The sequence below is a fragment of the Mandrillus leucophaeus genome, unplaced genomic scaffold (genome assembly GCF_000951045.1).
Source record: "Mandrillus leucophaeus isolate KB7577 unplaced genomic scaffold, Mleu.le_1.0 Scaffold339, whole genome shotgun sequence".
In the NCBI taxonomy this organism is placed as follows: domain Eukaryota; kingdom Metazoa; phylum Chordata; class Mammalia; order Primates; family Cercopithecidae; genus Mandrillus; species Mandrillus leucophaeus.
The window spans coordinates 2,597,894-2,614,818 of NW_012103576.1; the positions used below are offsets into that span (position 1 = coordinate 2,597,894).

General features: G+C 39.2%; 1 protein-coding gene and 1 pseudogene across 4 annotated transcripts in view; both read left to right on the forward strand.

Moving 5' to 3' along the window:
- ENOX2 (ecto-NOX disulfide-thiol exchanger 2) overlaps positions 1-16,925 on the forward strand; it is a 291,251-nt gene that overhangs the window by 203,212 nt on the left and 71,114 nt on the right. For 3 of the 4 annotated variants that reach the window (XM_011988827.1, XM_011988828.1, XM_011988825.1), the window contains one exon: positions 6,179-6,313. In XM_011988827.1, coding sequence (XP_011844217.1) covers positions 6,217-6,313 — 97 coding nt within the window. In that variant the 5' untranslated portion in view covers positions 6,179-6,216. Of the gene's footprint in view, positions 1-6,175; positions 6,314-16,925 lie in introns of all 4 variants that reach the window. The other variant, XM_011988826.1, reaches the window with a different exon arrangement.
- On the forward strand, positions 10,914-11,386 carry LOC105545814 (annotated as a pseudogene).

Here is a 16,925-nt window from a genome sequence, read left to right on the forward strand (position 1 = left end):
ACAAAGGGATGAGGTCTCTTTGACTCACTCTAATATCCTCAACATCTACGATACTGCCTGACACATAGAAAATGTTCAGTGACTGTATGGTAAATATGAAAGGAAGACCAGAAGGCAGGCAGGCAAGAGGAGAAGAAAGAAAGTGAATGAGCACATTACGGTTGCTAAGTAGTAGAGTTAGACTCTAGTCCAGAGCCATCTGACTCCCAGACCAATGCTCTTGATGATTAGACAGGATTGCTTCCTGTGGTTAACAGGCTTTCAGTAGATGTTTGTTGACAAAACTGTCTCCTCAACTTTGCACAATAATGTGTAACAAAATAACAGTAAGCATAAAAACCAATGGATATACACTTGGACATAATAAAGAGAATTGTAGGAGAGTAAATAATCAGTGAAGGAGAGTTTTTGTCTTAATGAAAGAATATAGTTGAAGAGATGGCACCAACATACTGTTGTCCTTGTTTCAGAGGAAATTGTGTGTGTATGTGTGTGTGTGTGTGTGTAGTCTTCAAAATCAAATAACTTTGACAGTGATTGACAAGTTAATCAGCAATGTATCAACAAGACAAAAATAAACAGATGGCAGAGATTTGATAGTTATAAAATGATACCAAGTTGAAGTAGGTGATCACTTCCAAATCTTGTATTCTTTTGGTGCCAATGGAGCTTATTCCAAAGTGCCATATCTTCAACCAAATTACCTAGAAGGCACTTACTTACAACCCACTCTACAATCTCTGACCTCTTGAGAACTTGTCACACAGCAGAATAGGAGAACCAGCATGGCAGGACATGTTCTTCAGACTTGGGGTAGATATTTTGAAGACCACTTGACAGCCAGTAGCACTCACCTTCTGAATATTCTTGGCTGCTACCAGGGATTGTAGGATTCAGGGGAAAATTACTAGATGTCCATTTCTAGTCTGAAAAGTGGATCCAGAACTTAACTTTTCCACCACTAAGTGATAATTCTAAACAGATGCTTAGCACAACATGTTTTGTTACTGTGGACCTTGAATCCAGATTGCTGCCAGAGGTGATCATCTGGGATTTCCCTTTTAAAACAAAATTTTGCAAGCTTTTCTGTATGATTATGCCAATATGGGGAAAAGTTCATAGCTAATGAGATCAAACTGAGTTACTGGTTGGGCATAGATCCCTGGTTGTAACTAAGCAAATTTCTACAAGTATTCAGCTGTCCTAGAGAAAGAATTGGTGTAGCAATAATGCCATCTATTTAAGACAATTTGTCATTCTGAAAAGGTATGCAAATAATCAATGAGTGTCATTGTATAGATTACTTATTGTGCCCAAAATCAATGTAAATTAATTTTCTTTATTAATTTAAATATTTCTTGAATACCTACTTTATACTAGACACTAAACTAAGAAATAAGGAAAGAAAATGCCTCAAACCCAGTCCCTGACCTAAAAGAGGCAGGCAGGCCAGCAGAAGGGAGACAGGTACACAATATCAATAATCCAAAGCAGTCATTTAAATGGTAAATGCTTGGTGCTTCTTGCTTCTTGAAATACTCTTTTTATTATTATTATTATTATTATACTTTAAGTTTAGGGTACATGTGCACAACGTGCAGGTTTGTTACATATATATACATGTGCCATGTTGGTGTGCTGCACCCATTAACTCATCATTTACATTAGGTATATCTCCTAATGCTATCCCTTCCCCCTACCCCCTCCCCACAATAGGACCCAGTGTGTGATGCTCCCCTTCCTGTGTCCAAGTGATCTCATTGTTCATTTCCCACCTATGAGTGAGAACATGCAGTATTTGGTTTTCTGTTCTTGCGATAGTTTCCTGAGAATGATGGTTTCCAGCTGCATCCATGTCCCTACAAAGGACACGAACTCATCCTTTTTTATGGCTGCATAGTATTCCATGGTGTATATGTGCCACATTTTCTTAATCCAGTCTGTCACTGATGGACATTTGGGTTGATTCCAAGTCTTTGCTACTGTGAATAGTGCTGCAATAAACATACATGTGCATGTGTCTTTATAGCAGCATGATTTAGAATCCTTTGGGTATATCCCCAGTAATGGGATGGCTGGGTCAAATGGTATTTCTAGTTCTAGATCCTTGAGGAATCGCCACACTGTTTTCCACAATGGTTGAACTACTTTACAGTCCCACCAACAGTGTAAAAGTGTTCCTATTTCCCCACATCCTCTCCAGCACCTGTTGTTTCCTGATTTTTTAATGATTGCCATTCTAACTGGTGTGAGATGGTATCTCATTGTGGTTTTGATTTGCATTTCTCTGATGGCGAGTGATGATGAGCATTTTTTCATGTGTCTGTTGGCTGTATGAATGTCTTCTTTTGAGAAGTGTCTGTTCATATCCTTTGCCCACTTTTTGATGGGGTTGTTTTTTTCTTGTAAATTTGATTGAGTTCTTTATAGGTTTTGGATATTAGCCCTTTGTCAGATGAATAGATTGCAAAAATTTTCTCCCATTCTGTAGGTTGCCTATTCACTCTGATGGTAGTTTCTTTTGCTATGCAGAAGCTCTTTAGTTTAATTAGATCCCATTTGTCAATTTTGGCTTTTGTTGCCATTGCTTTTGGTGTTTTAGACATGAAGTCCTTGCCCATGCCTATGTCCTGAATGGTATTCCCTAGGTTTTCTTCTAGGGTTTTATATGGTTTTAGGTCTAACATTTAAGTCTCTAATCCATCTTGAATTAATTTTCATATAAGGAGTAAGGAAAGGATCCGGTTTCAGCTTTCTACTTATGGCTAGCCAATTTTCCCAGCACCATTTGTTAAATAGGGAATCCTTTCCCCATTTCTTGTTTTTGTCAGGTTTGTCAAAGATCAGATGGCTGTAGATGTGTGGTATTATTTCTGAGCGCTCCGTTCTGTTCCATTGGTCTATATCTCTGTTTTGGTACCAGTTACTGGAATGCTCTTTTTACCCCAGTCTTCCATTCACTACCTGGAAGAAAATCCTGTCCCTCCTTAAAGACTCATTTCAAATGATTCTTTCCCAGTGAAGGCTTCCATGGCATTCCTCCTTCACCCCACAACCAGAAACACATATACCCAAACCCATTCCAGCAGCTTTAATTACTCCTCTGTGTTCCCAGAGCACTCCACTCTTGGTTTAATTACAGTACTTATTATAATAATTTATATTGGATTGTTTATATGTCTGTCCCTCTCACTATATTTTGAATTCTTCCAGAGCAGTAAATGAGTTTTGTTCATCTCTGTATTCCTAGTTACTAGCAAAACAGCAGGGCATATAGTAAGACTCAAAAAAGTTTACTTTGCAGGGAATGAGTGAGAGAATGAGCAAACGTGAAAATCAAATTCTAGATAAAATGCTATGAGAACACATCAGAAGAAGTAATTAATTCCAATGAGGTGGTTTTGTTATAGGACTTTTTCCTTAGTTCAGCTAAGAGCCAGGTCCTTGTCACACAGCCGTGAGAGATTAGGCTTGCAGACACTTTGAAGGGTGAGAAAAATGAAATTTATTGGGGAAAAAGGGGTAAAAAAGGGAAACAGGGACCCTCTGCAAGGCCAAATCCCTGCTGGTGTGCTTCCCACCTGGTAGATTGAATCCCAGGTTCCACCCAGGAAGAGGAGGGGCCAGGCTCCTTCCCACTGCAAACACATGAACTTCCAAGGCTCCACCCCAGGGTGCAGGTCAGTGGGAGGCTCTGCCAGGGAGTCCTTCCCACCTGGCCATTTCAGTTTCACCAACAAGGTAGCATTTGAGATGGCCCTTCAAAAATGAGTGGGATTTTGACAGGTGGAGATGGGTGTTAGGGGAGGGAAGGGCAATAAGAAGGACATTTAAAGCAAAATTTCCTAAGTATTTAAGAACCACATTCATTGAGGCAAAATAATACTGTTAATTACACATGTTCCTTATCTGTTCCTGTAAACAAGCATAGCAGGAACTCTACTTGCTAACATTTTAACAAGCATTGTGAATTACTATACGTTTTGAAAATAACAATACTATATTTTCCCTCAAAATTGTAATTGAGATCATTGTCTTCCCCCAAACACTTATCCCACCCCTAATTAGTCCAGAGTTTGGCTAGGTTGATACATTATAAATTCTCATTCTTTGACCTCAAAATCCTTTACTGAGAAGTGTTCCTGTTTGTTTGTTTGTTTGTTTGTTTGTTCGTTCGTTTTAATATTTGTCAGGACTGCAGAACCAATGAGTAGCCAAACTGTTGCAAGGAATTATTTTTGGCATTGGGTCCCAGTCCTTCTAAACCTACCAGTTTCTTCTGGGAGTGATTCTCCAGCAACCAGAGAAAATCAGGGTGTAGACTCAATAATCTCTAAAGATATCTTTCAGCTATAACATTTTCTAAAATCTCCCCTAACTGGGGGCTTGGAAGTCCAAGTAGACTAATTATCACTATGTAAACTCTCAACCCAAAGGATATTCAGCATCCCATGTTTGTTTTCTTGATAATATTTGCAAGGAGGCTATTTCTAGCCTTTGGATATGCCTTTGTGAGAGAACACTGAAAGCTGGATATGACGACTAAAGTTCCTACACATGGAGAAATCACTAGCTCTGAAATGTGACTTCTGACTGTAATTAATGAACACTTAGTGCCATCAATCACTGTATATGTGTGAAGAGGGGATTAAGGGGGAGGAGGCAAAGGCAGCACAGAAAAATGACAAAAACTAATATTTCAGAAATAATGTTTTTAAACATTTGCATTTGCTTGTTCTGACCAATCAGTGACCAAAAGAGCACATGTATAAGTAACCCTGGCAAGGGTCAGCCCTGATGTTGCCTTGGACTTTAGCAAGCTACTGTTAGAACAGAGTTGCCTTCATGGGTTATAATTGGCAGAAGTGTGTACTGGGAGGTAGGAAAAAAGCCATAGAAATATTTTTTCTACAGCTATCAGTAGTCAGAGGAAAATTTCCCAAAACAAAAGTCCGTTTGTGCTCAGATGACTCATGACTATATCTCTCCCAACACTGTGTACATGTACGTGCTTATAAAACCCATTTCAATGTCTTTGCTTACATCATTCCTGCTCCTGGGATGTCTGGCCCCTTTACTTTACCTATCTAATAACTACTTATCACTCGTGACATGCTCTATATAAATCTGGTCCATTCTGTTCAGTCCTATTTTCTCCATGAAATATTTCCTGCTTAGGCCACAGTAGCTCTGCATACCGTAAACTACAGGAACATTTCTGATCTATACCATTTGAGTCTTTCATTGTTTCCTAGTTGTTTAACTGAAGACAGTAAAGCATAGTGGCTAAAAATTATACATTCTGTATGACCTTGGACAATATATTTGACCTTTCAAAACTTCTCTTAAATGTCTCTAAAACTTCTATTAAGTGGAGATATAAATTGTCCCTACCTCATAGGGCTATTCTGAAAGTTAAATGAGAATGATGCATGCCAAGTGATTTACCTGGTATACAGTAAGTGTTCAACAGAGGTAGTAGTGGGTGGAGGTAGTGATAATGGTAATAATTATCACCATCATCATCAGTATCTTCAATTTTATTGTACAACCTTTGAGGGCAGGGACTGTGTCTCTAGTCTGCTTTTTCTCATTGTTCCCCTAACCCCCAAAATTGTCATTCAGCTAATTTGATGTCTGCTGATTATGTGTCCAGCTCTATTCAATAGTACTGCCTCAAAGATATGAAATTACATCAGGAGTATAATTCTCATCTTTTATTGCCAACTACAGAAGCCCTAGGATGTTTTTTCTTGCTTTACATGCATAAGTAGTTTGGATAGAAGCTGCTGAAGTAATCATATGCTAGTGGACTATGAGAAGAATAGGAAACTTCTTAATCATTCCAAGCTCCTCTGTTGAGTATGCTTGAAAAAGAGAGAGAGAGAGAGAGAGAGAGAGAGAGAGAGAGGGAGAGAGAAGGAAGAAAGGGAGAGAAGGAAGCAAACACTTATACTAAAATGCCATCTGGTAAATTGCTTTCAAATTCCATGACTTCCTGCCAGTTCAAGCTGTATTGTTTTAACCCTTGTAAGAAAGCTGGCATTGAGGCGTGATTCACCACTTGTCCATTTCTCCAGCCATTTCCCTAAAGAGTTTGCCAGAATTTATGTTTATAAGTAAACTAGATGCTAGAGCCTTAACACAACAAATTATTTTGCTTGTCATTTCTTTTCAGCCGATAACAGTAGAACTCTGAATGTGGATTCCACTGCAATGACACTACCTATGTCTGATCCAACTGCATGGGCCACAGCAATGAATAATCTTGGAATGGCACCGCTGGGAATTGCTGGACAACCAATTTTACCTGGTATGTTATTTTTAATCACCTCGCAAGTGCTTATTTTTATTGACCATGTGGTAATAAATATAGCAGTATGACACAACTTATTTTGAAGTTGACATTTACCAGATTCTGCCTAGAGTGTGCATTTTTGTAATATGAGCTTTATAGTCTGGGTAGCCGGTAGTTACTAGTATACTCCGTTTTGCACTTTGGACATGCTGGGGGTATATCCAATGCAGGCTAGGGTCATTGAAGCTTTAAACAGCTCTTTGAAATACAAGGCAAGAGGATTTTGGCGAGGAATTACAAAGCTTGTGTAATTTTATAGATTTCATAGAGGAGGCAAATAAACATGGAGACAGAAAGAGAACTGACGTAGATATCTCCAAAATCTTAGATTCCTAGAGGAGAGAAAGGAGATGATGGAGGACAGCCCAAAGACTGTTTTTAACATTGAATAACTGTATGTAAATACACACACACATACATATATACATAAACAAAGTAACCTGTAATAGAACTGACATGGTGGACTAACGCCGCCTCCACTAAAGATAAAATGAGAAGCAGAACATCACAGCACCTGAAGGGTTTTGTTTAGACACAAAAAAGCTTCCTGGACAGTGAGAGCTAATTAATCATTACAATGAATTTTTGAAGACATTTGGGAATTGCCATCTCAGGGAGCCTGAGTCAGCTTTTTAAACAGCCTAAACATTAATCTCCCCAGATTCAATTAATTGTGACTCTACTTAAAAGCACAACAGGACCAGGCCAATCTAGAACCTTGCTACTCAAAGTGTGCCCTGCATAACCTGGGAACCACTTAGAATCCCAGAATCTCAGGCCCCAGCACAGACCTACTGAATCAGAAGCTGCATTTTCGCAAGATCCCCAGGTGCTTCACAGGCACATTAAAGTTGATAAACAGATTTAGAGTAATGCCATTTTGCCTTGCCATTTATTTATATAGTTAGCTACACCCCCCAAAATATTATTTCACAATTCCAGTGCAGATTATAAATCCTTATAAGTTATAACGAGGGTGGGCTATGCTAGACAGCAATACTAATAATGAATTAAGAAATGTTGTTACATCAAAAGCCAAGAAACAAGCATAAAAGCAACCAAACATGAAGAAAAAAAGGTATGTGAATAAGAAATGGGTGGAGAAAAAAAAAGGAGTCTAAATTCTATATGTGGCAGGTGCAAAGAACTCTGCCAAACTATAATTCATACCATAGGTTGTAGTTCACCAGACTGTATTCTTCTCCATTAGACCAACAACAATTGAAATGAACCACCAAACATCCTTTGAGAGCTACAGTGATTGGACCATGGATTTCCTTAGGTTTTGAATGACTAGTGGGGCCAATCTGGGATCAGTGAATGTTACTGTAGGAGCCAATATTGCAGAATGGTTAAGATGTCAGGTGCTGGAGTCAGTCTGCTTGGCTTCCAAGCCTGTTTCTTTCACTATTTGATCTCGAGCAGTTGTGTATCTTCTGAGACTCAGTGTCCTCATCTACAAAGTCAGACTAATAGTGCCTAACTCCTAGGATGACAATTAAATCATGTTTAGCACAACGGTACATAGAAGGTGCTCAAAAATGGCAGCTATTAAAATACTTCAAAAATCATTATTAATGTATTTCTCATAGACATTTCTAAGGAAGTAACAAGTTTTGTATTTAGTACCTCTTTATTATTTGATTATAATAGAATTTAAACTGAAATATATATTGTTTTATAGCTCCATGTAGAGTGTCCCTGAGTCACAACACTTATAGTCTAAGATGACTAGACAATCTAATTTGACTTAAATATTTCCAGTTTATGACAGTCTGGACCATATGTGTAAAAGTCCCAGGAAAAATATTGAGGCCACATCTGCGCTGTGGTCCAGGGGACTAAATGTTAACTGATATCATATGATTTGTAAATTATTATATATAAGCATAAATCTATGCTCACAAAGTAATATTCAATACTTAGCCACCCATCTATAACATGGAAAAAGAAAGGCCTAGCATTGAGAACAAAAATTCCACCAGGCAATCATTACAGACCCAAAGCTTGAGCTGGGGTCAATAATAAGGCTAGAAAATTGTGGTAAGTTTTCTTAACAGTGTGGTAGAGGGCTTGAATCCTCATAACAGTATCTTGCTTAGTGCTTAACAACACAGGCCTTGAAGTTAGAGGATTACCTGGGTTTGAGTCCTTGCTCTGCCACTTACTATGTTACCTTAAGCAAGTTACTTGACCTGTCTGTTCCTCACTTTTCTCATCTGTAAAATGGAGATAATGATAGTGTCCTAGCTCATAGGATTGCTGTGGACATTAAATAATATACTTAGCACACTGCTTACCATATAATAAGCACCCAATAAAGATAAACTGTCATCATTATTACTACTCTTAGCAGTACTATATGCTCTGATGTAGAGGAAGTACTAACATACATTCTTCAAATCGCTGCTAAGCTCCCACTTAAATTGAAAGTATTTGGATGCTATGCAGCCACTGTCAACGCTAATATGCTAATAAGCGTTCTGTACATCCAGCTTCAACCAGACATTTGAAACCTCAAGAGTATTTTTAATTTCTACCTTTGGCCCCCTTCTCCACATCTTGTTTTCTTAACGACTGTAAAGAAATGGTTTCTCTTTGACCTGTAATTCAGTGATTCTGCCTGCCACCATGCTCCAGTGAAACTTACTTGACTGTTTGGAAACCTGGTCATAGAAATGCTGGTATTAGTTCAGTAGTTCCCTTCTTGTCTTAAAGTGCATGGGGCAATAACATCAGGCTGAGATATACTTTGTAAAGCTATGTATAAAATCACTTAAGTTATGTGTGAACTGGTTTTTCTTGTATCTGTGTTATTTTAGGAAGACAGTTTACCACTGAGATTTGAACAGGGGTTCTAGATCCAGAATGCCTATGTTCAAGTCTCTGTCATTAACCAGTTGTGTGACTGTTGACAAGTTACTTCACTTCTCTATGCCTCAGTTTCTTCATCTGTAAAATGCAGATAATAATGACACCTATGTTATAGGGTTGTTATGAGGATTCATGTGTTAATACATGTAAAGCCTTAGAATGATGCCTGGCTCACAGTAATTCCTCAATTAACTCAGCTATTATTATTATTATTGTTTCAAGTTCACATGTGCGATGTGGCTCACAAAAAGTTGAATTATGACTCATCTTTACCTTTAACAACAGTGAAGGACAGTAAAGGCAAGGGTGAAATTTTTCCCTGGTGAAATACTGGACAGCAACAGGTGAAGAGAATAGTATATGTCTAACAGTACTGATGCCTGTTCCTTATAAATCTGTTGGGGATTTTCACAGAAATGGAAGGGTGGCACGACACTCCAATGCTGCCTACCTTTCTTCTTGCCAGGGTCTGGAGAACAGAGTCCTGCCATCTTTACAATGGGTTAAAACATCTCCCTGATCAGCTCCCCACACCTCAAGATTTCTTAAAATGGAAAAGGCAGCAAATAAGCCTCATGGAGCTGTTGCCTGAAGTTACCCATCAAAGGCTCAGTAATTCAGCTACTTTTATGTTCCTCAGGAGGTTTCCTACTGAGCCAGCAGACTTTTCTTTGTCCTGTCTCATCTGGCCTGTCTGTGACAGTAGAGAAGTCTTTTGACATTGATGAAAAACAAGTGAAAATGTAAGCTTCCTTCACTGCCCCTAGAGACCTCTAATCTATACTGTCATGGATACTGAGTCTCTTAGACACACACTTGTCATGAAGGTAATGTCTGGCATAGTTATTATATTCATTGAGTAGGGAGTAGAAACAGGCTATCTCTGAGGTTTGGTGTGGAGTTCCCTTTCAACTAACATGGTGTTTTGTACTGCTGTGGTTCAATAAAGTTAATCCATAATGATGGCAGATCAGGCGGTCCCCTCTGGCTAGCAGCTGTCTTTCCTGCAAGAGTATTTGCTTTGAGAAGCTGGTCAAATAAGACTAATGTTAGTGGAGCTCAATAGAGTCAGGCCCTCTGGTTAAAGAACGTTCTGCCCCAGTCATTCCAGATGAATCCAAGGATGGACCCATTAAGGGCTTCTTGTTGAATACTGCCTGCTGCTTCTTTTATTTTCCCCTCAATTAAAATATCCTTAGCAGCCAAGTGTGGAGCCTGTGAAGTCCAAAAAGTGAAGAGTTCCTCATTATGATGTCCCCACTGTATTGATTGTGTCTGCTCCGTAATGAAAGATATTGGAAAATATGGACTCATGGACCTTATTCTCAGAGCAAAGCCCTTCTCATTCTTAAGGAGGCAGTTATCACTGGACCCAACAGGCCAACTCTGATGGGAACAGAAAGAAAGAAGGAGTTTGTATGATAATGACAGACCACTGTTCTGCAAGCTCCTCAGGAAGGCCTGGCCTTCGGTTTGTATTATTTTTAATATCTGCCACAAATAGAGTATGCTTTTAGTGGCAAAAAGTTACGATCCTGAGAAAGGAGAGCACTGTCCATCATCATAGTATATATGTTACCAAGAGCCAATAATATGTAAACATTATATATACCAGGTAAAATTAATGTCTCTTCAAAACAAACCTGAATTCAAGCTACTGATGGTACTCTCAAGATTCACCATGGAGCGTATCTACACCTGGAGATACTCATTTAAATCTCCTCCATGCCATCAAGCTCCCGTAGTAACACAACAGCTGGCAGTTAGCTGTTGTGCCAGATCATCCTTTCAAAAACAAAAAGACAGAGGCATCATCATTTGGTTTGGACATAACTGAGACCCTGCTTTTATGAATATGAATTAGTTCTATATTGTATAGCTGAAAAAGTTAAAAATGTTTTAGTTATTTATCTTGATATTACAGAAGTACTTTACTTCAACAAAAATGTATGAGTTTTTATGATCTATGTATTGTCATATTTTTCTTTGGGAACAAGCACATCATGATTTTGACTTGAGTACTGGCAACAACAAGATTAACTGGGCCACAGAAGGACAAACAGGAGATGGTCAATGTAATAGAGACTGTGTATTGAGGTCCCCGCAAAGAACGAGGTCCTATCTCCCAGAGAAGACACCACAAAATACAGATAGTGAGGCGCTCTACATCACAGTCTGTGTAGGTGAATGCTGTGGAGCTGTTTTCTCGTGGAAATATTTTAAACTATTTAAAGCCTTTGGAAGAGTATGTGAAGCTCAAGGGCCAGAGGATCTTTGAGAGAAGAATTTCATGACCTTAACTAGCTGGAATAAGTAAATGCACAGTGATAGGAACAATCATTAAAAAAGAAAAGACTCCCCATGGAAACTATTAGGAGAAGGAGCTGAGTCAAACTATTTGCTTATTCATTCATTCATACAAGAAATATTCACTGAAGCCTGCCAGTATAAAGGTACTGTGAGAAGCACCAGGGAGAAAGCAATGAACAAAAAAGACAAAGTTTCCTATCCTCATAGTGACTCCAATACTTTTAGAACTTCCACACTCTCTCCCTAATCCAACATGTTCTCAAATATGAGCTGGCTCTTCACTGACAACAGCTCAAAGGCCTTCCTTTCATTTTATTCATTTGTTCTTTTATTTATCCATCCATTCATTGAAGATCTATTGAGCTAGATATAGGGGATCCCAACATGGGCATGGCGCAATCCTTGCCTTCAAGCTCAAGTTGCAGTGACAGAGGCAACAAAGTAAATATCACTACACTATAATGTTGCAAGTGTCATAACAGAAACTTCTAAATAAGTATATTTTAGCCCAGGTATGGTGAGGGGAAATGCTAGGTAGATGGCGGTGGTCAGAAAAGGTTCACAAAAGAGGTAACATTTGAGCTAGGTGTTCAGGGATATATAGGAGTATGTCAGGAGGATAAAAGAACTAAGAACAGTGTAGGCAGAGGAAACACTGCATCAATTATTGGAAGGTATGCAAGGGTATACAGTATGGAGACAGTGGTTAACTATTGAGTTACATCACCTCATTCAGCAAAGACTTTGAGGCAGCTTATAAGAAAGATTACAGTATATGAAAAAATACAATAATTTATAAAAAATAAAATAAAATAAATCAGCATCTGGGAAAATATAAATGAGAATACAAGACAAAGACCAGGTAGGAAGTTAATTAAAATTCAGGTGTGTAGGTCATAGAATCCCACCTGATTTCTGAAGTTGGTCTGCCCCTGTGACAAAGCAGCCAAAACAAAAAAGGGAAACCTGATCAGTTATATAATATGCATTTTTCCATGAAGAAAAAATACACCAGTCCTCAGGGGAAGTGAAGCTTTTCATGGCCCTTAATAATGTGTGTATGTGTGTGTGTGACATTCTAGTTCTGAAAGAAGTTTTTCACAGGAAGTTTCATATATAGGGGAGCACGCTAAGTGAAATGGTTGAGTGATCTGAAAAGCCCAAACACTGGTGTGTAGGCCACGACCCTTCTATGGCAAAATGTAAAAACTAAAAATGTAGTAAATTTGTCATGAAGCTAAATTTGCTCAATTGAAAGGACTGCCCTTTATTCTGAGGTGATAGACTTCCTGTATTTTTGGTTTTAAAATGTTCTTTCTTTTATGAACTGTATGAATAGGATATTGGTTAGTTTCTTTGTTACTTTTTCCCCACTTCTTTTCTTGCCAAATTAAGAGGCTGGTGACCTTAAATATGCATATAATTTTATTCATTTCCAAAATCCAGAAATCTGGGAACCACAGATGTTGTGGGAAATGTCCTCACTAATGCCCCTCCAAAGGTGAATACCAAAGGTATTCACCTTTGGAGGGCATGACTCTGGACCTGTCAAATGTTCTAAAAAGGCAAGAACACAGTGTAAATGAATAAAAAGGAATTGAGGAAAGATGGGCTACAAAGGGAGATTTTGCAAAACCTTGCACTAAAGGAATAAAGCTCCACTGGTGGAAATTTGAGATATGTTTGGGAGGACCTTTGTGAACTGAAATTGTGCCACATAACCCACCAATCCCAGGTTGCCAGATTGTTTGCTGTTGTACATGAGCCAGGCCCTGTCTCACCTTTCCAGCTGAGCTGAAACAAGTGTTTAGATGATCTTTTGGGGAAACCGGACAGATGTCGGTAGAATTTGAGAGTCATTGTGTAAAACTTTGGGAACTTGTGCCTCCAAGAGGGCTGGTGAGAAGTCGAGAATCATCTCACAGCTCAGCCAGGTTGTGCTTGGAAATCTGTGTTCTCTCTTCAGATTAGAAGAGAGATACAAGGTTCAGTAGGTAGATACTAATCTGACAAAGACTGCCTAAAAAGTCTCTTAAAGGATCTATGTAGAAAAGAGACAGGACTATAATGGGTTAAAATTTCCCAGTACACAGGCATAATTCTTAATTTTCCAATGAATTTTGTAGGAACTCTAAAGAAATAACAATAATGTCTCAGAAATATGTAGCTCAGTTGAAATCATAACTTTCTATAAAATAGCTTAATTATGCATATATAATTAGATCCTATTTGAAATAGTTATTTTGGAATAATCTGTGGTTGCATTTCAGTGGTTTTACTGTGAGTAAAAACTACCTTCTGGGGCTCAGGGGTCTCTGGAACACCTAAAAGATTGGAAATGCTTTTATCGGGCCAGGGGCACTTGGATGGGGAGAAGTCGTTAAGTGCAGGCAAAGCCTTTCTGAGAGTGTAAAGGGGCTTTCAGTAAGAACCAGGGTCCCGTTCTGAAAATGTAAGCAAGATAGTCAATGTGTGTCACTTCCTACCTTTGCCTACTTCCAGTTGATACATGGCCACAATTTCAACTTCTTTTGTGGCACAAAATTGCAACAGTGAATTTTAAAAAGAGGCCCCGAAACACTGTGACAATGCATGTGTCAAATATCTCAATAGGAAATTCTGGGTTTAGAGATACGCAACCCCAGGATAGCCTCCTGGATAGGAAGGTTTGAAGGCCACATACAAAGTTGAGTAGGTAGGTACTAATCTGACAAAGAGCATCTGTCTTTCTCTATGAAACTGTGGACTTTGTGGGAAGCAGTGTAGACTAATGGTTAGGAGCATGTTTAGTGAGTACCACTTACTGTGTATCCTTACTGTGTTGTCTCTGTCAGTTTCAATTTCCTCATCTGTAAAATAGGGAATATTATTTCCCATCCCTTAGGATTGTTGTGAAGATTAAGTCAGATACAGTGTATAAAACCTGGAAATTAATAAGTAGCCAATTAATGGGTAGCTAGTATTCCTCTCCCCTGCCACAAAGGTAAAAGGTGGCATTTTACAGCAGGAAGATCACCTGAGGTCAGGAGTTCAAGACCAACCTGGCCAACATGGTGAAACCCCATCTCTACTAAAAATACAAAAATTAGCTGGGCGTAGTGGCGCGTGCTTGTAATCCCAGCTACTAGGGAGGCTGAGGCAGGAGAATCGCTTGAACCTGGGAGGCAGAGGTTACAGTGAGCTGAGATCATGCCATTGCACTCCAGCTTGGATGATAAGAGCGAGACTCCATCTCAAAAAAAAAAGAAAAAGAAAGAGAAGCCAACATGAACGGGCCTGCCAAAAACTATTAGGGTTGAACCATAAAATAGGCATGTGTGGTGTCTTTGTCAGACATCAGATGTAGAACACCTCTGAGGTTTCTACAGTTTTGTAGATAACTGTTATCTTAGTACACCTAGTAGAGCGTCAGTCATCTGACATTGTTCCAACTGAACAATGGTCCTTCCATATAGCAACAGTGTAGTGGCAACAGTTGCCCGAGACAGTGGCTCTGTGCCCTGCAGGATCCTAAAGCGCCTTTTCAAAAATCTGAGAAAAATCATGGTCAGTCTAGTTTGACTGTTTAGTGTACTTTCTATTTTCATTCCTTGAAAATTGTTAACTCTATTAACCAATAACACTCCACTGCAGCCAGGCTGGATATTCTCCTTATCTATTGCTATATAACAAACTACCTTAGAAGTTAGTGACTTAAAACACAATCATTTTATTATATTTTAAGATTTTTCTGGATGAGGAATGTGGGTAGGACTGAAATGGGCAATTTTTCTGTTCTATATGATATCAACTGGGATACCTCAGTTGTGGCAGGCTGATTTCAAGACTTCACTCATATGCATGGCACCTTGGTAAGGACAGATACAAGACTGGGCTCAGCTGGATCCGTCTTCTGCCATTTGCTCTAAGTCCCTCTCCACGTGGTCTCTCTAGCAGGGTAGTCAGCCTTACATGAGGATGAAAAGCTCCCGTTATCACTCATTTCTAGAGACAAAAGGTAGAAATTGCATCTCTCTTAATGCCTGGGCCTCAAAAAGGACACAATATCCCTTATGCCATATTCTGTTGGTTAAAGCAGTTCTAAAGTCCATCCAGATTCAAAGGGATAAGGGCATAGACCCTTACCTTGATGGAAGGAGAATCAAAGAATTTGTATCCAACTTTAATCCACCACATTGGGGCAAAAAGAATTGTATGTAAACATTTTGTTGCCCAAATGCCTTATTTTTTCAACAATTTGCTTCACTTTATATCTGCAATTGTATTAATTTATTGAAACCATTGTCATACTACATTGAGAGGCAGTGTAGTGGTTAAGGGCATTAGAATTAGACCAAGTTGGATTTGAATTCTAGGTCTGCCTCTTACTGGCTGTGTAAACTTGAGCACGTAACTAAACCCCCGTTGACCCTCAATTTCTTTATCCATAAAATGAAGGATAACAATATGTAAGCTCACAGCTCTATTAGAATGTGATTATATAAAATGCTTAGCACTGAACCTAAAACATTTTAAGCACTTAATAAACAATTATGGTGATTCATTGATGGTACAGCATTGTAACTGTTTGCGTGGTTGTTTCCAAACTAGAGTATAAGGCCAAGGATTTTGTCTTATTCATTTCTGAAACCCCGACACCTGACATAGGACCTGTCATCAAAATATTGAATGAATAGATAGAGGAATAACTGGGTAGCTGCACAGAAATGACATTTGCCTCCATTGTAATTCCTTGGCTCAGATGTATACAGAGAATGGGCAATAATCACTCTGCCAAGGTTGAGTAAGTGCAAGTTGCTAGGTAGCAGGAAGGCTTAAAGCTACATAGAAACATTACTTGAAATCACATGGTAGAGTTGCAAGTCTGAGGAGCAAGCTGACCCCAGCTAACAGCATTTGCAGAATTTCCAGTGGGTTGGGACTTTGGGAAGTACACGAATCAGAAGAGGGAATACAGGCCAGGCCTGGTGGCTCATGCCTGTAATCCCCACACTTTGGGAGGCCGAGGCAGGTGGACCACTTGGGGTCAGAAGTTTGAGACCAGCCTGACCAACATGGTGAAACCCCATCTCTACTAAAAATTAAAAAAAAAAAAAAATTAGCCAGGCATGGTAGCGCATGCCTGTAATCCCAGCTACTAGGGAGGCTGAGGCAGGAGAATTGCTTGAACCCAGGAGGCAGAGGTTGCAGTGAGCTGAGATCGCACCACTGCACTCCAGCCTGGATGACAGCACGGGACTCCGTCTCCAAAAAAAAAGAGAGAGAATACAAATCAACATGTCATGACTCTTTCGGCAATGGCCATGCCAAGAGTCAAGAAGGCAGTAGGGAAATGGTGTTAGAAGAGACGGTAAAAGCAAAACAGAACAGGATATTTATTGCA